At 36.3% G+C, this 21,418-nt stretch overlaps 1 protein-coding gene across 2 annotated transcripts in view; it reads left to right on the top strand.

Annotated features, from left to right (window-relative positions):
- Window positions 1–4,608: 4,608 nt before the first annotated feature.
- Window positions 4,609–21,418, top strand: part of LOC118735396 — a 61,773-nt gene continuing 44,963 nt past the window's right edge. The window contains exon 1 of one of the 2 annotated variants that reach the window (XM_036465116.1): window positions 4,609–5,016. In XM_036465116.1, coding sequence (XP_036321009.1) covers window positions 4,675–5,016 — 342 coding nt within the window. In that variant the 5' untranslated portion in view covers window positions 4,609–4,674. The remainder of the gene's footprint in view (window positions 5,017–21,418) is intronic. The other variant, XM_036465117.1, reaches the window with a different exon arrangement.

The following is a 21,418-nucleotide window of genomic DNA, read 5'->3' as shown; positions in this document are numbered from 1 at the left end:
AAAAATGTACGTTTTTCTAAGAAAAATACGTTATTAACTATAATAAATGATGTGTTTATTAGAAAGAGCAGAGAAATACCTTTAAATTGGTATAAACTTTATATGGTTAAGTTTAAGCACATCCGCTGACAGTGAAATAAACAGCTGTATAAATTTTTGCCTGCAACGATTTTTAATATAAAACGATATTTTTACTTAAAATGAAATGTTTGAATAAAAGTCATGTAATTACCATACAAAAAATATAATAATTAAATTGAGCTTAAAAAATTTTATTTTTTTTTATAATAAATTGCTATAAAAATATTTAAAACCGCTTCATATAGTCGTTAATTGGCAACCACCTACATATTTAACGACTAATGCAAAAATAACGGCATATTACTAATATATACTTGTTGATATAATTGTTATGAAAGGGCAGAAAGTTATAACCTTAGAAAGATTTACAACTTATTTGATTGTGGGAAAAGCACGGTGCATCGAACAAAGGTGGCGCCGTCAGTGGTACCTCTACTTTGGTTTTTCCGATTTTGACAGTTGTGGTAACTTGTAAATAAAACTTTGTTTACAAATCAGCGACAAAGAGAATTTTAATTATAAGTGAAAAATCAGTTTAAATGGTGTTAATTGCCAATTCGGGATTAATTTTTGAGTTGAAGACTGCGTAAAAACTAAAAAAAAAAGAAGTGCCATGTGTTAAATTTCGACAGCCGTCAAGATGCGAGGTGCGTAGATGCAAGTGTAGCGCTGCGACGAATCGCTGCATTTTGTGTACATAGGGCAAGGTAAAGCCGTTCTCGAAATGAATCTTTATTATTATATTGACAGCATTGCATCACAATGACTTCGCTTCTGCTCCAAGCATCCTCCTTTAGCAAGTTAACTAATCAATCCCGGTGAGATGCTGCCGGTAGTTTGCTGCATCAGTCTTAATTGCAAAGCAATGGAGTGCACTAAAACGTTTGCTGCAGCAGCTTTGATTGCAAAGCAATCGAGTGCACTAAAACGTTCACTATTCTCTAATAGATTGTGTGAAAATGCAATATTTTCGCATTTAGCAAAATTAAAACACGTTTTCCGCTGTAAAGTGAACTGTTTTGGCAGTTTAAATTCATTCTTCTTTTCTATTCTTTGTTTACTTGTGGTACACAACTGTCGACGGCCAGGACGGCGCAATCTTGTATTCTCTCATTCTTGTGGGAAAACAACACAGCTAAATGAGACTATTACTACATTTATGGGGGTCAAGGTTCTTGGTGCTGTTATCACCCGTGATGCAGTGCTCTGGATCAGGGGCAGTCGATGGCTCAAGACCGACCATACGTGGCGAAGAGTCACACCCTGCGAGAGGTGCCTTTGCTTTTAGTGAATATGGCGGCTCTAGAGAGAACAACTCGATAAAATCCGTAAGGCCAGGTGTTAATCGGACCGTGCCTGCGGACTGAATGGCACTACGTTAGTGTGTCTTTCTACGTACTCCAGTCACGTGGCGCCGTCTGGTTTTATTTAAGCTCGGAACACTTTGACGACAGCAAGCGACAAGCAGCATCTGTCAAATTTTAAATACACACGTTCTTACGGACACAATTATTTTGACGACAGCACGACATCTTGGCTGCAGGACTGCAATTGTCGACGTCGCCAAATTAAATCTATTTCTAATTTTGCCGGCGACAATGAGTAGATGTAGTGCTGCAAAATTAAATTGTCGCAAAATTAATCACATATTCTTGATTGTTCATGTTTTTCTTATTTACTTAAATAAAAATACACAATTTGTGAAATAAATATACGAAAATGTCAAACTTTAAAATCAGCTGTTTGCTATGTCGCTGAGGTCTTCAAAATGTTTAAGAAGCTGGCTTCAAGGCGACATTTGTCGACAAAATGATGTCGCTGTCGTTACGTCGTGAAGTTGCAGTCGTCAAAGTGTTCCGAGCTTAAGTCTTTCCGGGGCACCGTGGCTTTGCCTCGGATGACCTCTCTCTTCCTCCTTACTCGTGGGATTCTATGGAAGAAACACAAATTAATAAAAAAAAGTAAGTGCGCCTGGGCCACACTGTAGAAGTGAAACTTACGTTACATATCTAATTTGTGTCATATTTAATAAATATATCGATGGCTTATATTCAATACAATTTATCTGCAATTTTCAGAAAAACTACTATCCGATATTGAACCCATTTTGTGCTTAGCTGTCATCACTTATGTTAATTTGAACTACGCTATTCAATAACAAATTTTTCTAACAAACGATATATGTACATACATGGCCAGCATAAATATCATCGATGGCAGTTAAATCTTACGTGAATTTCAATAATAAATATCAATAGATACATCGATAAATATCGGCAACAAAATCGATAAAAATTGCGATAATAGAATCGATAAATATCGGTAAAAAATCGATAAACATCGATAACAAAACCGACAAAATCTCGATAACAAAATCGATAAATATCGATAACAAAATCGATAAATATCGATAGCAAAATCGATAACCATCGATAAAAAAATCGATAAATATCGATAAACATCGATAAGAAAACCGATAAATGTCGATAACAAAATCGATAAATATCGATAAAAAATCGATAAATATCGATTACAAAATCGATAAATATCAATAACAAAATCGATAAATATCGATAACAAATCCGATAAACATCGATAACAAAATCGATAAATATCGATAACAAAATCGATAAATATCGATGACAAAATCGATAAAAATATATCACTAACAAAATAGTTAAAAATATCGATTATAAAATCGATGATAAGTCGATAGAAATATCGATAACAAAATCTATACAAATATCGATTATTGTGTCGATAAGTCTCGAAAATATCGAAAGCAAAATTGATAAAAATATCGATAAAAATTTCGATAACAAAATCCATAAGAATATCGATAACAAAACCGATAAAAATTTCGATTATTTTATCGATAAGTTTCGAGAAGCCGGAAAATCTCTAAAATCCCAAAATATTTCCCGGATTGAGTCTGTGTCTCTCTCTATATCCTTTCCTCTTTAATTACCTTTATTTTAACCTTTCTACCCCTATCTTCATCTTTACTTTTATCGGTATCCTCATCCTCATCTTTGTTTTTACTTTTAAGTTTATTATTTTCTTCATCTACATATTCCCCTCCACCTTTGCCCTTATATATATAAGTCAGTGATAGGCAAAATTGTATTTACTAAATATTAAGTATTACGCACAAAATTATTTAGGTATTTTGTGTTGTTCTAAATACCAAAGTACTATTTACTTAGGTATTTAGGAGCTGCTAAATACCCACGTAAAAAATATTTAGGTATTTAGGAACTATTAGATATTAAAGTAAGAAAAACTTGAGTATTTAGGAGCTGCTAGATACCAAAGTACAAAAAATGAAAGTATTTAGCAGGCGCTAAATACTCTGGTCCAAAGTACTGAGGTTCCTTGGGGATGCAAAATACTTTCATTAAAATACCAAGGGCGCATATTCATAGTCATATTTAGTTCACAACTAAGTCGAAACTATCCTAAGTTACACCTAAAGCTATTCATAGTCGCCTTAGTTTCGACTTTTCTGGCTAAGTACCAACTTAAAATTTACAGCCCTATTCTGTTACCCTCACAAAAATCACCACACTCACTATTGTGAGGTTTCTGACTATTGTGAGGTTATCCCTATGCTGGCGTAAATTCAAAAGCTCATACGCTCACAATTGTCAGTAAATTTATGATGTACGAAGGAGACCCTCACAAGAGAAAACCAGCCGATTTTTATTGAGCAATTGAATAATGTTTTGTTAATTTTCGTCCGCTAACAGTGTCTGAGTTAAGTTTTTTTTTTTTAACTAAAAGTATATTCAGTAATGGCGGAGTTATTGCTTGTTTTTGCGGCAGTTTCGGAAGAGTTAGAGCAGGCATAGGATTTTAATTCCATACAAACTTGTGCACCAAGTTGTGGATTGTAAACTATGTGAAGTACTGGAGCTACTATTGCTTTGTTATTTCTTTTTAAATTCGCCTAGAAAATAAATAAAGTCAGTAATTATCAAAAAAATAAACAAATTTCCAAAAATATTTACTTTTCCTCTTGTTCAGCATCCATCTTTTGTATTTATTTTATTTACGACAGCAAAATGCTTTTCACCTCGTGTGGTGATTTGGTTGAGCTTTTTTCTTATGAGGTGTGGGCAAGAATAACCTCACAAAATTGACCTCACAAGAAATCTCACAAATTTTTGTTCACAACTCAGTTGTGAGGTTTTATTAGAATAGGGCTGTTAACCTTTGATAATTCTTGTTGTTGTTGTTTGCCCAAACAAAGAAGTATACCGTTATACTCAGCTCAATCTTCTCTATCGATTCCAAATTTTTTTGTTTTAATTTGAGAATTGGAGCCCAACTGCATTTATGCCAAAGGAAGTGTGAGGTGATTCTATAACCAGTTAGCGAAAATTTCGGATCGCTATTGCACTTGTTGGCACAACAACATTTATATCGAAAAAATCGTTAACTGGTTACATAATCTCTTCCGTGAACACCCCACATAACTTTCTTATTCGCAAATGTGGTCCACCTTGTATCCCAAAAGAAGAAAACTAATCTGCAACTATTAGTGTTTTATTTTCTTATAATCTCTTGTAAACAAGTGTTGCTCTAGTAATTATGTCTTTGCCAACCAGGCGTACTATCAAAAGACGTAAAAAAGATAAAAAAACCAGCGAATTTATAAAAATTCCTAGAAGTATATTCGAGAAAACTTTGGAAGTGATAAATGATTCACAGCATATAATCTGGTCGGACCGGAACAGCGCCTGCTCTAAGCCCATTCATCGCAGCTTCGACAATGATTTGAAGGGTATGCGTTCTGATGATCTTAGCTCAAAAATTTCTCTGGCCCGGACATGCTTACTGCGCCGAGATGTTAGAAACTTAGGGAAAACACTTTCTGTTATAAATCTTTCTGGGAGCCGCGTAGATTGTAGATGGTATCCACTTTGTGTAAAGGTAATGGTTATATGATATAATTTTTATGTTTACCCATCTTTAATTACTGTAATATGCAATTATATGTATGTACATTCATAAGAAATAACCATTTAAGATAATACTGCGAAATTATGGCGTACGTGAATAGTTTTCTCTCATTGAATTTAGAACTTAAAAAAAAGTTTCTTTTCTCTTCTGTGATAGATTATCCTATTTTGTGTATCTATAAAATCGCCTCATGTAAACACCATATTACGGAAATTCGAAGTTAACGGTAGTAATACGCGGGGAAAATGTTCGGGAAGGGGAGCTGAACACCTTTTGCAGAGAACGCCTTTCTGCGTAGGCGGCCTTCGGCCGCACTTAAGAATTATAACCATCAGGCAGTAGAATTCTCCTTTCTGTGCTGCCAACACAGGGCTGAACACCTTTTGCAGATACACCTTTCTGCGTAGGCGGCCTTAGGGATTATAACCCTCAGAAAGTAGAAATCTCCTTTCTCTTTTGCGAAGAAAAGGAGTAGAACACCTTTTGCAGAGAACACCTTTGTATATTTTTAATGCTTACTGGGTTATATCCTATCTTCTTTTGTCTCTTATTCTTTTGCATATTTTGGAGTTTGACAGTTGAACTCCGCCATTTAAGTTGCGTTCCAGATGCTCACGATATTCACGATTTGCAGGTTTTTTTTTTGCAGGAAAGCGTTACAGGTGCCAAAAAACCTGTAAGGTCGGTGTTATGCAGAAATTTTGTTTGGCAAACTGCGTGCAATTGTTGTTGCAGCAAACTCGGCGACTCTCACAGCACGTTCCCACGACAGTCGGGTCTACGTAACCGGAACGACCCAGATTTATATCTGGCCAAGGACTGTCACTCCAGCAACACTCCCCAAAATGTCTTTGGGGAATTTGTATGCTGCTACAACAACAACAACAACTCTCACAGCAAACTAATTTTGTTTGGTCAAACTGCAGCAAATTCGGCGTAGTCATATACAAAAATTTTAGACAATTGTTGCTATACACAAAATTCTAATTTCGTGTTGGCAATAGCCATGAAAACCCAAGAATGATAGAATACAAGATTGCGCCAATCGAGCTGAGAGCAACTGGCCGTGACGTCAATAAAGACCAGAATGAGAGAGCAAGACGAACTCGACAAGAAAAAGAGGAAGCATGGGACAAAAGACAGCATTGCCAAGTTTTGAATTTGAAAAAGCACCAAATTTTTATTGGTGTATTTTATAGACTTTATACGCATACATAATTTTATTGTAAGGATGCCGATTCAAATTAATAAAAATCAATGTTTCTTGCACGACGGTTGATTTCTACTGGCATGATTGAAGGTGCTGCCACATATTTTGTTGTCGCTTATGATTGTCACTGTGCCATGATTTTGTTTAAATTGTTGTAAAGTTGCTTACCACACTTACGATTGCTATAAATTTTGCTTCCATTTTTTAAGATTTTCTAATTTGGTGTCTTGAAACTGAAAACAAAAGCACCAAAACGCGTTAAGCACCAAACTCAAAAATTTTCGGGTTTTGAATACCCACTAAATTTGGTGCGAAAGGCATGAAGTTGGCAACAGGGAATGTAAACAAAAGTATTTTATGACGTCAGCGATTAGGTGGATGCTGTCAATTCGACGAAGAGAGGGTTAGCGGTCCGCGAATGGCGCGACCTTTATTTTCTGGATCGTGATGAAAACCATAATGAACGTGCAACCCTGTGTCAAACTCGACATAACCACCTCCGCCATTTAATTTGGCAAACAAAATTTGTCTGCATGACATCGACCTAAGTCAAACCACTTTTGTGAGAGTAACTTGCTCTCTCTCTCTCAGGCAGAACTTGCAGGTTTTAGTCCGAAGTTTTTCTTCCTGCAAGTTCATGAAAAGTGTCTAACGATAGGCAGGGTTGCATTTGTAAACAAAAACAGAACCTTAAGCGCCACGGAGACAATCAAATAAATACGTCAAGCATTGCATATGTATGAGATTGGCTCGCAAACGTTCAAATAAACTCGTCAATTAAACAAACAATTTATTTTTCTTGTCCGCGCACTTGCTCACGACGATCAGAAGGCAAGTGCGCTTGTTTTTTATCAAGCATAACGCGAGACGGTTGATAAAGATATTTGATCGTCTCCATGGCACTTTTCATTAAAAAAAATCGAAGTAGTTGCAGGAAAAGGGGTTTTTCGAGTTCCAGGTGACCTTTATTGATTCGCTCTCGCTCCTCTCTTTCAAGAGAGTAATTTTGTTAGGTCGGTGTTATGCAGACAAATTTTGTTTGCCAAATTAAATGGCGGCTGCTTAGTTTGCTCGGAGGTGGTTATGTCGAGTTTGGCACAGGGTTGCACGTTCATTATGGTTTTCATGGCTATTGCCAACACGAAATGAGTATTTTGTGTATAGCAACAATTATCTAAAATTTTTGTATATGACAACGCCGAATTTGCTGCAATTTAACCAAACTAAATTAGTTTGCTGTGAGAGTTGCCAAACTCGCTCTCTCCGAGTTTGCTGCAACAACAATTGCACGCAGTTTGCCAAAGAAAATTTCTGCATAACACCGACCTTATTTGACAATTTTACAGGTTTTTACACGAAGTTATCTGGAACGCAACTTTAATTGAATATGCAACCAAAGTCAGACGCGTGATTTTGAAGGTGTTTTTATTTAACGAATTGTGACTAATGGGTTAATATTAAAGTCGTAAAGCAAGTTATAACCATGATGCAATAATACAAGGTGTTATCGGTTGGCAGCTTCTCGCTCTAATTCCGCCATGTTGAATGCCTTAGGTGAAACAGTGTTACTTCTTTAACAATTCTTTGCCTAATAATATAGTGGAATGTTTTTTTATTTTTTCTCAGTATACACATTTTGTTTTCTCAAAATGGTATTTTATCTTATTTTATTTTATTTCATTACGAATATACTATAAGAAAGCAAATTTTGTTTAGAAGAAAACATGAAATTTTATATTTTTCTCCCAAATGGGGATTAATTTCTGCCCGTTTGTCCTCTTATTCTACTGAGCTAAGGCAGTGTCAAATCGAGCTGTCACAACTGATACCACCTTGTGCTATTGTATCATGAGTTATAACTAATCGAGTAAAGTGTAAAGTGAAGGGGAATACAAAAATGTATTGGTGAAGTGGATAGTTTAAGGAGAAAAGGAGTGATAAATGTACGCTAAACTACGAATTTTACAAAAAAAAGGGCATATTTCGGGAAAAGTTTAGTAGCGATCACTAGAAAGGCGTATTCCCCTTTTGGGCTCCTCCCACAGGCCCCTAGGGAACCGTTTGAAAAAGGGGGAAAAACAGAATTTTCTTAGGCAAACTAAGCAGTTTGAAATGGAATATGACCCAACTAAAAGAAACCGTGGGATTATTTAATAAAAGAAATTGTGCCAAATTAGATATCGGGCGATTTGGAATAAAGAATAAAAAAGTTAATCAAAAATAGAAAAAAAAAGTTTTTATAAAAAAAATGTTCTTTTTAACAAATGTGTTTTTGCGTAGAATTCCTTTCTGCGTAGGTCGCCTTCGGCCGCACTTATGGATTATAACCCTCAGGCAGTAGAATTCTCCTTTCTGTGTTGCCAAAGAAGGGGGGCTGAACACCTTTTGCAGGATGCCTCCTGATGTCGCCCGAACACCATCTTCACGGCGAGGCGCAAATGCTCCCCGTAAAGGAGCACAATATAATGCTCTGCAAGCAGTTCCTGATCGGGAGCCACAGAAGCGGCCACCCAAACAGACAGCTGCTTGCAGAGGAGCCCTCGCCTAGGCACGTCAGGAGGCATCTATATGGACTGACGGACGAAGACCAGAGGTTCATCAAGCAACCTCTGGACCCGACTGCTTACCGACAGGCCCTGAAGGGCATTCACAGGGAGTCAGTCTCGAGTTATGTAGACTCCGGACCTGTGAATGCCGTTCGAGGCATACCGCCCCTGGACACAGACGAGACGGAGCTTCATCTGCCTCGGGAGACGCGTACAACACTAGCACAACTTCGCTCCGGCTACTGCAGCAGGTTAAACTCCTACCTGAGTAGATTGAATGAGGATGTGCCGAATGAGTGTCCGGCATGCGGAGAGACCCCACATGACTTGAAACATCTCTTCGCATGCCCGGAAACCCGACAACCCTAACGGCCTTGTCCCTGTGGACCAACCCCACAGAAGCCGCACGCTTCCTAGGGTTGCCGTTAGTGGAACTTGACGACAACGACTGAGATACCAACGTTCCTGGGCGGGGCTGTTGTAGCCGCTACAACAACAACAACAACAACAACATTTTGCAGATAACACCTTTCTGCGTAGGAGGCCTTCGGCCGCACTTAGGGATTATAACCCTCAGGCAGTAGAATTCTCCTTTCTGTTTTGCGAAGAAAAGGAGCTCAACACCTTTTGCAGAAAACACCTTTGTATATTTTTAATGCTTACTGGGTTATATCCTATCTTCTTTTGTCTCTCATTCTTTTGCATATTTTGGAGTTTGACACATGATTCAATAAAAGTTGCGTTCGCGTAGCTGTTAATTGTTCATGTTTAACCAAAACTTACAAGTTTTTGCGTTCGCGTACGCAAAAAACTTGCAAAGTAGGGGAAATTGAGAGAGCAAAGTGACATTTCATTTTGAGGGGAAGCTGCTGGTTTCTGCTGGAAAAAATTTTGCCAACAGCAATTTGCCAACAGGAAAACAGCTGATTAAAAACAGCTGGTTGGCATTTACGCAAAGCACAAAATTGAATTTGATGGTTTGGAAGTTAAAAATTACAAAATGCGACTAATTAAAATTGTAAGAAATAAGTAGTTATTTGTTTAATCAATAAACTGTGCCAGTATAACACTTTGTGATGACTTTTCGTACGTTTTAAATTTTACACTTTTGAATGTAAGCAAAAATTATAACAGCTGTTCGTCTAACTTGCAAGTTTCTTCAAATTTTCTGTTCGCGTACTATTTGGGATATTTTTCTCTTGTGAGAGAACAGATGACATTTCGCCGGAACTTGGCAGTTGGTTGGTTTTTACTGGAGATTTTAAACGAACGCACCTAATGAAAGGATTTGTAAGAAAAACTTTCTCTCGCTCTAATTTTATCAATGACACTCCCACCCTACTCCTAAAAACAAAAACAGTGATATTTCGTTTCCAAATTTCTTTGCAAGTTTTAAGAACATTTTTAAATTGTTAGTAGTGAAATTTTTACTTTTTAAATTTGAAAAAAATGCTGTTCTTCATTCGCTGGCGCCAACAAGACAAAATGGGTAAGAATCGTTGGACTACAGAAATTCAATGTAGGCTAAAGAGACGAAATTCACTTAAATGCCGAAATGTATTTGTCGATATTCGTGGAGCCAACGAAGGTATTTAGGTATTGTCCTCCACAACACAATCCTGGTGTCTCCGAATGAGACTTTGACGCAGCCAAACCGCATCCATAGGCCCAATCGTCACACGACAGCTCAGTTTAGTCAATGGTGGGTTTCACACTGGAACATTTCTGCCACCAGAACAACTCTGTTTGTAGGCAAGAGAGGCAGTGCGGTGAGGTAAAGTTTCTCAAAAAGTTGTTCCAGCTTCTACCCCGCTACGCAACTTCCAAGCGCAGAAGTTACAAATACATTCAAACGTCCTGTACGTATACTTATTTTATTCTGCTAATTTTCATCCAGTGTGAAACCGTGACAATAATTGTTCTGTCATTCTAGTGTGAAATAGCCCAATGGCGCGATGTAATTGCACACTTAAAAGGTGTACGCATGAGGCGAATGTTGGCTGGCGACCAACTTTGTTGAAAGCGATTAGTTGAAAGTAGAATGCAAAGTTGAACAATGCAAACGCCTTTTATGGCGAATATTTTGATATTTTTAGTCATTCAATTTTTTTTTCGTGCAACCCGGCGAATGATTAATATAGTGGTATAATCTCCCCAGAACATTAAAAGTGCGACAGCAAAGAATTCGAATTACCATATTCGAAACAATCGAGCCATAACCGCGAAAGAAAAGTAAGCTCCAAATTTTTTTTATTTGCCGTTTTATTTGATTAATAAATATTGCACATTTTCCACAAACAAATAGCTTCTTCATATCCATCATCTGGCAAACAAATACAACAAAAAAAAAGGCTGAAAGTGGACCATCCATTCTCGAGTTATGCGCCATCTGACGTTGGCAAGTTTGGTATATACATAGAAATATTTATTTTTAGTTGCGATCCCGTACGAGTCCGGACTAGTCAGAATCAGTCAGATTTTACTGGAAATTGATCCCGTACTCGGTTCTCTGACTTTTGAGAGGACAAAAAAGAGTAAATACGGTTCTTTCTCTGTCAGAAGTTACCAGTTTTAGTCCGAGAATTTTTAGCTCTGATCCAGTACTCCATGAACTTACAGGATTTTACACGAACTTGCAGGAAAAATGTTCCCGTACTCCAAAATCCTGTAAATGAGAGCGACTTTTGGAGAGTTGTGTAGAGAAGGAAGTTGCAAGATTTTACCCGAACTTTTTCCTCTGGTGAAATCATGAAAAGTGTCAAGTAATCACTGGTTGACGTTTTTACAGGAAAAATGGATTTTTTGTTCCCGTACTTTTTGTTGTTACTCACTTTTTACTCTCACTTCAGAGAGTAATTTTGCCGTTTGACAGTTTTACAGGATTTTTCACGAAAAGTATTGGATCAGAGCTTTTTGCTGGTAAATTCTGGTAAATGTGTCAAACGATCAGCTGTTGTGTTTGGCAACCAAATTGTAAACAAAAGAAAAGTGCACTCTGCTAATTCATGTTTAAAAGTATTTCATTACTTGTTTAAGTGGATTCTAATGAATTTGAAAGTATTTTTGGTTATTTACATGTGTGAGCTGAGTGTGTTTACATACAAAATAAGCAAAAATTTACAACCAAAATTTGGATGTTATGTTGAAGTTGACAGAAGTTACCATTTTTTACTAGAAAGCGATCCCGTACTTTTCAATGTTACTCTCTCGCTCTGAGCGAATTTTTATTTTTTGACAGTTTTACTAGTCCGAGTCCGAGGAATACGGGATTGCACCTTTTATCGAACCTTGTATTATTGCATCATGGTGTCTGCTTAAGTGCATGCAATAACAACTCTAATCATCGTTCTCCTAATTTGCATGACTTAACTGTCGCTTCTGCTGTCTCGCCTTCTTACAATGCTTCACGGGCAAATTGTGCTTCTGGTGATGTTTGTCGGAAGAATGTGCAAGTCGCAAACAACAGCAACTCTATTAACGTATCAAGCAAGCTCCGCCGTTAAATATCTCTCCTGCAAAAATTTCTGTCGACGCTGAAGCTGTTGTTGTATTAAGCGAAGGCACTGGTGTAATTGAGAATCGTTAGAAAAATGCTAAGGCAAACGGAAATGACAAAACGCGTGACATCGTTGTTGGTTCGAACGCTAACTGCGAACTTGATGTTGCTGTTCGCCTCAAATGGTTTCACTAACAGGTCTATTCTGCACGTTACCGAAGATTTTGTGACCGGAAAAGTTTATTACCAAAAAATGTTACCACTTCTTTGCACCGCGATTCTAGGTACGTTGGTAATGCAGTGAAAATATTCAGCAATTCAGCTATGGAGATTTGTGGAAATTCCTGTATTGCATATTTCACGGGGCAATGTTTTGTTACTAGCTTATGAGATGGTAACCAAATTTACCGGTTACAAAATTTATGTTACCAGCGCAGAATAGACCTGTTAAGCTCGTTCAAACCCTCCGTTGAAACTAAAGACATTTCCGCTTATATTGCTAGGCATACAAATATCGATGCTAATCTTATATACTGCTATAAGCTAATAAAAAAAATGCTTCAAGCGAATCAATTAAACGGGTTAATTTCAAAATCGGCATCCACCGTCTTACATCATCGCCCATTTGATTTTTTTTCAAAAAAGGGCCCCGATGGAAGCAAACCTCTGATGGATACATTTGTCAGAAATTCTAAGCTCTCTGTCTATTTTCATAATGTTGGCGGTTTGCTTACGAAAACAAATGCACTGTACCAATCAGCTGCATTACACGATTTCGACATTAGGAGTGTTCGCTATGCAACTGCCAGTAAGAATTAGCCAGTAACAAAATTCAGAGAATAAGGTATCTTATTCTCCCAAAGAGGGAAACTTACTGAGTTTTGCGCTGGTTGGCGTCCACGGTTGCATTTCGAGCATAATAAATTTTTTAAATTATTTCAGGTGGAAACCAAAACAGGACCTATACGTACCTTTCCCCGTATTCTGACTTCAACATACGCTTCAATTTCATTGTTGAAGTCACTGTCGGATTTCCTATATCGACAGTGGTGTCGAGTGCGTTCCGATTACGAATACAGCTTTTTCAGCCGAGTACCGAGTACAGGTGTTTGGAATTAATTAAAATAATTGAATAAACGAATATTTACATACTTCTTTCATTAGTAAGTCGCAACAAGATTGTGCATTTTTAAATTTAACGAACTCGTTGATTCAAATTAATGTTGACAAAAATGCAATCGTGTGCCACAATCCTGCTTGCAAATTCTTACTGGCAAAAATTTTCCCGGCACGAATTTGCAACTTCCCCTCCAAATGAAATGTCAAAATTGTGCTCTCTCCTTGCAAGTTTTACTGAGTTTTTGGCTAAACGAACACGATTTGGTAACAATTGGTACCAACTTGTACAATTTTTTTGCATAGCTAACACTCCTATTATCATACTTGTTGAGACCTGGCTAACTGCAGATTTTTTGGACGATACTATGAAGTTAATCGTAAAGACCGAATACTGCAGGCTGGAGTAACTAGAGGTGGCGGCATTTTGGTTGCAGTGTCATCTTCCCGTGCTAGTCATGAGGTAAAACTTTTTCATACTGGCGATAACATCGAGCAAATCTGTGTCGCTGTGGTGAAACGCATCGTGATAGTTTTAATGAAATTCTTTTATTATAAGTTACATCCCACCTATATTGGTTACGGCATATATAAGTCACATATTGATAATATAAGCCTTATTATGGACTCTTTGTAACCCTATCAAACGTCATGCATTCTAGGTGATTTTAATTTGGGTTCTATTCAATGGGTAAAAAATCCTGAAGATGGCATTTTAACTCCTTTTACCTTTACTTTGTGATACATTATATTCTTTTGACTTATTTCAACGACATTGTAAACGACCTAAGCAGCATATTAGATTTAGTCTTTATAAATAATGACATTGCCTTAGTATTTATAGATATGATATACCTCTAACCTGTGAATCGGTTCATCATAAAGCAATTGCAATCCAATTTTCATTCTATATGTACGAAAATGATCATAGCGAACCCGAATACATCTTTAATTATGCTAAAGCAAACTTTGCGGCCCTTAACGCATTCTTTGACTCTATTGACTGGAACAAAATTTTTGAGCACTTAGACTTGTCAAGCATGTATGTAAGGTTTAAGGGAGTGGTAAAAGAAGGCCTTAATTTATACGTTCCAACCTATAAAAAGAAGAGATCTTTTAATCTTCCGTGGTACACGAAAGATATACTAAGACTGAAAAATCAGCGGAATAATGCACATAAAAAATTTAGAGAAACTGGTTCCATCGACGATAAAAAAAATGTTTGTCCAGCGTAGAAAAGAATTTGAATGCTTATCAAAATTTGTATACGAAAAATATATTAATTCACTAGAGACTAATATTAAAGTTAACCATAAATCATTTTGGTTGTTTTTGAACTCAAAACGTAAAGTTAATAATAATAATAATTGATTGGCGCTTACATATATGTTAGTGTTTGGCCGAGCTTCTCCTCCGACTTGTGGCGTGCGCCTTGATGTCACACAAAGCGGAGGGACCTACTGTTTAGGCCGACTCTGAACGGCGATTGTGTTTTTATGAGAAGCTGTTTTTCGTGGCAGAAATACACTCGGAGGTTTGAATTGCACTACACCACAGCGGCCGACGTAAAGTTAATGGCATCCCGAAATCCATGGCATTTGGAAACTCTATCGCTTCCACAACACAATAATCGTGTGAACTTTTCGCTCGATTCTTTGGGTCGGTATTTGATAGATTTAATACTGTCACCACGTCGTTTGACACCTCTACTTTACTGGAATGTATAAATATTGGACAGTTTGCTATCACTGAAAAACAAGTTCTGGAAGCGCTTTTAGACTTAGATGTTTCAAACGGAGCAGGATATGCAATCTCTCTTTATCTGCCCCTTACCAAAACTTTCAGCAAGTCCCTTGAAAGCGGTGACTTCCTTGACGAGTGGAAAACCTCATTTATTTCCCCAATTTATAAGTCGGGCCTACGAAATTTAGTTGAAAACTATCGCCCCATTGTAAAACTGTCTACCATTACAAAGCTGTTGGATAAAATTGTAAACAACCAGCTCTTTGGGGCATTTAAGAGTTATATTGTTACGCAGCAGCACAGTTTTTACCCAGGCAGATCCACCAATACAAATCTTGCCATATTCCTAAATTTCGTGGTCAATGTGATGGAGGAGGGCGAACAAGTGGACACTCTGTACACGGACTTTGTGAAAGCTTTTGACAGCCTAAACCATATTTGGCTTCTTATTAAACTCGAGAAGCTTGAAATTCACTCCAACGCTTTAAAATGGCTTGAGTAGTACTTAAAGACAGAAAATTTGTGGTTAAAATTGGCACCAACCTCTCTAAATCTATAACTGTCATTCAGGCCCCTTGCTTTTTTCAATATTTATAAATGACATCAGCCAAACTTTGAAATTTTGCAACTTTTTGATGTACGCTGACGATTTAAAACTATGTTATCGAGTAAAATACCTAGACGACTGTGTTAGACTACAGCTAGACATATCAGCCCTGATAAACTTGTGTAAGTGCAACGGTCTTTCTTTAAACTTCTCAAAATGCAACATTATTACATTTTCTCGTAAAATAGCCTGTATAAAGTATAATTCAACATTTACCGACGGCGAACCCTTTAATCGTGTAACTACTTTCAAGGATTTAGGAGCGTACTTAGACTCGAAACTAAACTTCGATTTTCACAGAGAACATATAGTCTGTACGGCAAACTCTAAATTGGGTTTTCTGAAACGTAACTCAAAGGACTTTTTAGATCCACTCTCACTTAAAATCTTTACATTTGCTTGGTGAGATCTATCTTGGAATACGCGTGCATTATTTGGGACTCAGATTTTGTCACCCACTCTGGCCGCATAGAAAGAGTTCAGAGGCGTTTTACTAAATTTGCCCTTCGACGCATGTTTTCTTATGAATCTATGCCATCTTACGAACAGAATACTGAATTTACAATACCTTGCTAACAGGAGAAAAATTTGTAGTATTCTTTTCATCAAGGATAATTGCGATAACAAAATCGATTCCCCAGAACTACTTTCGCTTATGCCTTTTTAATGCGCCGGAGAGGCTTCTAAGAGAAAAATACGTTTTTTACGTACCAACGCGAAAAACGAAATTTGCTAACAATGAGCCCATTCACAGATCCATTACTCATGTAGAGAACGTTTTAAAATTAATATCAATGATTATTTTATTTTCAAATAATTTACACATATGTTGTTATCCTGTATGTATAAATATTATGACTATTTTTGTATAACGTGTTATTTTTTTCCTGCTTATCTGTGAGGACAGTGTCCGGTATATAATTAAACAAATAAACCAATTTTTATGAGAAGCTGTTTTCATGACAGAATACACTCGGAGGTTTACTATCCCCAACAGAGGGGCGACGGCGAACATCGGAGTATATATATCGAATATAAAAAAGAATAAGAGGTACTATAAGAAAATGTACCCAAAATTCACGAGTAAATGAAAAAAATACGCATTGAAAATAACACACATGTCCAAATTAAAAAAATATAACTTAAACGGTTATAGCGCTTTGAAGGAAACATTAGACTATAAAATGTTTGTTTGTTTCGTTAATTCTCTTAACCTTTTAAGATATGACACTCCATTCTTTGCATTCGTTTGCAAATATACACTTATTGTACCGAAGCAAGTGCGGTATCCCTGCATTTTGTAAAAACAAGAAAGAAGCATCAACTGTATGAAAAAATTAAAGGGAGAAGTATACATGCCTTCTATAATTTTGATTAAATATATCTTTTTCTAAACAACAAAAAATACAAATTTTCAATTCTTTGGCTTAGTTTTACTTAAATTTGATATAAAGCTCATTAAAACGTTGTGCAATGTCTTTTTTTTAAGTTTGTTATCATCGTTCTTTGTATTTTTATTGTCCGCCATACGTGATTTGCTTCTCTTAAAAAAGTTCTAGTACAAACAATTTCTTTGTTTTGAATTTGTTTGTTTATTGTTTTTAATTTTTAAAATTCCTACGTTTGACATGTATGCCAATGGCGGAGTTGCCGATTTCCTCCTTTTCGGTGGGTTTTTATATTAAAAAGGCATCAAAATGGGAAAAAAACTCCTTGGTATCTCTAATAGTAGTAGTATATTTATTTAGCTTTAAGCTATTTTTTTATAATTCGTACTTAGTACTATAGAAATATACATGTTCCATTTGTGTTTAAGGATGGTTATACAAAATTTTCTTTTACCCAATTTGATAGCTTTCTTCTAATGAGTTGAAAATTAAATCTTCTTTTATATCATAAGGTAGCGAATTAAATATAGTTGCTCCCCTATAGAATAGACTATTATGTGCTGCGCTTGATATATACGACGGTCTTTTTGTATTTATTTGTATTTATTTATTTGATGTTTTTTTCCCAGCACAACAATTTAACAAAATTATTTTACAGTGCCAGTCAAGATAAAATAAAGTAAGTAAATCTTACAGATTGATATTATAATCTTAAATTGCATATATAACTAAGTCTATGAACTAAGAATAGAATTTATGTAATATTGAAGTAAGCAAAATTTTGGGGAAATTAATAATTAGGTTTGAAGAATAACAATAAAAGGAAAAGAAAAGAAAACAGGACGAAGAAAGAAAAAAAATATTAATTTGAATAACTTATAAATTACTATAGTAAGAGATTAATTCTTTTTTAAAATGCAGTACATTACTTAATAGCCTTAGTCTACTGGGAAGTGTGTTCCAAAGACGTATGGAGATGATGAAAAATTGACGTTCAGATGTTTTTATATCGGCGTTATTTCTTAATAAATATGGCTGAACTATGGCCACATAGTTAATTTCTGCCGTAAGATATCTAGGAAGCATACGACTTTTAACTTTGAAAATGAATAAGATTACATTATAAATCACACGTTGGTTGCCTGACACAGCACAGTGATACCTTACTTCTGATCCTACACATTAAACCAACTTGTTTAGATTTTTTTTTTACAAATATAATCAATATGTGCATCAAATTTCAACTTAGTATCTAAGAAAACGCCCAGGCATTTTATTTGGTCTACTTGTTGTTGTTGTTGTTGGTCTACTTCTTGAATGGTGCTTCCGTCTATAGTGAGGTCCAAGTTAGATCTACCGCCGAAAAGCATCTATTTTGTCTTCGCAATATTTAGTTTCAGTTTATTCATTTTAAGGTATCGTGCTACAGATACTAAGTCACTGTTTAGCTTTGCTATACAGTCATCCGCAGTGTCTCTCGCCACGTATAGTAGTGCATCATCAGCAAATAGACAAATTTTCGCATCCTTCAAAGCTCGTTCAAGATCGTTGATATAGATAATAAAAAGCAGCGTGCCCCCTGGGGAACTCCAAGTACAACTGTCGTCGAATCAGATTCCACGCCTTCCAGTCTCGTTTTCTGGTGTCTTCCGGAAAGGTAACTCTGGAACCAACGGTGTTCGACCCCTGAGATCCCGTAGTCCTCTAACTTCTTTAACAATAGTTGCGTTCGATAACAAAATTAGCCAGCACCAGCCAACAATCAAAATCAAGAGAGTAAGCCCCAAAGAGATGAAAAAGCAAAAAAGTAAACTAACAGGAAATTAGCCATTACTTGCAAAAACCGCAAGAAGAAGACACACCAGCTGACTTTGTTTATGTTTTATTTGTAAACAAACTGAAATTCATGTTGCCTCCATAGAAGAAAAAAAGGAAAGTGAACGTTCAATGTTCGCCAGGAACATTTCTAGAAGTAAAAACTAGTTGGCGCTATCATAAAGTCACATAGCAGGCAGCCAAAAAGCATATAAATACCAAAACTAGGAAAATGTAATTTTGTTTGTTTACAGAAATTGCAACCATATGTTTTGTGATCATATGTTTTCGCGTTGGATAATTTTTGCTGACTAAAATTTTGCCAGTACAAAATGAACGCTTCTCTTGCATCAAAATGAATGCTTGCTCTCTCAATTTTTGTGTGTTGGATCATTTTTTGTCGTTATCGAACGCCATCCAGTAAAAATTTGGAAAAACTATTACAAATTTTTGACTTGTCGAACGCTCCTAATATCGTTTTATCGATCGTCTCAAAAGCTCTCTGGAAATCAATAAAAACTGCTGCTATCACTCGCTTGTTATCTCGTTCAGTCTTCCATTTCGTGATGACAAGGTTAAGCAATGATTCACAGCTATGCTTTAGTCTGCATCCAGACTGATACTCACAAAAGAGGTTGTGCTTCTCAAAATAGTTTTCAAGCTGAGCGTGAACAATTTTTTCAATAATTTTGCTTTCAATTAATAGCGTGTTGATTGGCCTGTATTCTTCCGGCTTTTTTGCATTTTTTTTACTTTTTCTATTGGGACTACTATTGACTGCTTCCAGCGATGTGGGTATATACCGTAACAAGTAACTTTTTAATTAAAGATAGGACAATCGGCCCAGTAACATTAAAGGTGGATAACAAGTAAGTAATCGACATTGACTGCCAGTCTTTTTTGCCATCCATTTTAGTCAGCGTTGATTTTAGCTCCACAAGATTTATTTCCTTATACTTAAAGCGTGTGTCCGCTCTGCTCCTAAGGTTAATGTAAGGAACCGCTGGTATTGCCACGTTTATTCGGTTTATACTTTCTACGAAGAATTCGTTGAGACGACTGGCAAGTTCATGCTTATTATTTACGATCTTATCTCCGAATTAAATTTTTTTGATATTTTTTGCTCCTTTTTCAGCTTTATTGCTTTCCACATGGTTTTTTGGTCCAAATACCGATCTATTTTTGCTTCAATGTATTGGCACTTGGCCCGATTCAGCTCACTAATGTACCGATTTCTACATTCTCTATAACGCGCCCAGTCTTCTGTATTTCGAGTCCACGTTGTCCGCCTATAGCTTGCTTCCTTCGATTGCCTTAAGGGCCATTCACATACAACTTTCCTCGCTTTGCTTGACAGTTCAAACTTTGACAACAAAGCGTGAAATGCAGAAGGTATGCTACAATAAACGCTTTGACAGCTTTTACGTTCTCCTTTTCCTCCATATATTTTCTCTGTAAAATAGATAACAATATAATAATATGCATTAATAATAGCAATAAAATTTCCTATTTACCCAATTTTTGTCATTAAATGCAAATGCAAGCGCACGAGAAAAGATACAATTGCCAAAGCGGGCAAAAGTCGAGAGTTGCCCAAGATTTTGCTTCGCTTTGCTTTGCTTTGCTTCAAACGTGAGCATACTGATGCATATGCCTACATCGATCTTATATGTCAAAGCAAGGAACTATCAAGCAAAGCGAAGAAAGTTGTATGTGAATCAGCCTTTAACGTCCTGAGTCTAGCATTATACCATCTACATCTGCTTACATTAGACTTCACTGTTCTCACTATTGTCATTTTATCGATTGCCTCTTTTAAAGCTTCATTAAATGTTGTGGCATATGTTTCGAGATCACCTTCATTGCAATTTCCACATCTTGCATTCACAGTATCACATAAAATACGGTTGTCAAAGGTTAATCTTTTTAAGGTTGATTTGGTGGGCTTTGCTTTCTCACGCTCATTAATTTCGATTAGTATCGTTTCATGATCACTTATTTTGAGGTCTGACACCGTATGTGCATTTATATTACTTATTTATATAGTTATTTATTTATATTAGTTATTCAGAATCTGTTGCTTGCTTTATGAGTCTTCTGGAAACATTGTTTTCATACCAATATATGTGACCTGGTCTACGGAAAGGGGGCTTAGGTGTCAAAAAATCAATTTTCACTTTTTGGTTGATTCGGATGGAAGATGAGATGCTTTTTCACGTGGTGAAAAGCAGAAAATCCTAACTTGCTTAGAAGTGTACTAAAAATGTAGAGAAAGAAGAGTAAAAATACGACAAAATATAATTTGTTGGTAATGAACAAAAGACATTGAATTATAAGCTATAAAGACATGATTATACACTAGAAAAACGTATTATCGGCCAAAAATAATAATGCTGAGTAGTTTAGCTCCTCCTCCTTTACATCAACAACATACAGGTCCATCTTAACAAA

This window comes from Rhagoletis pomonella, unplaced genomic scaffold (genome assembly GCF_013731165.1).
Source record: "Rhagoletis pomonella isolate Grant_MI unplaced genomic scaffold, Rhpom_1.0 Rhpom_scaffold_00003, whole genome shotgun sequence".
NCBI classification, from domain to species: Eukaryota; Metazoa; Arthropoda; class Insecta; order Diptera; family Tephritidae; genus Rhagoletis; species Rhagoletis pomonella.
Note: the sequence above shows the minus strand (reverse complement) of the source record. Positions and strands in the feature narration are given on the sequence as shown.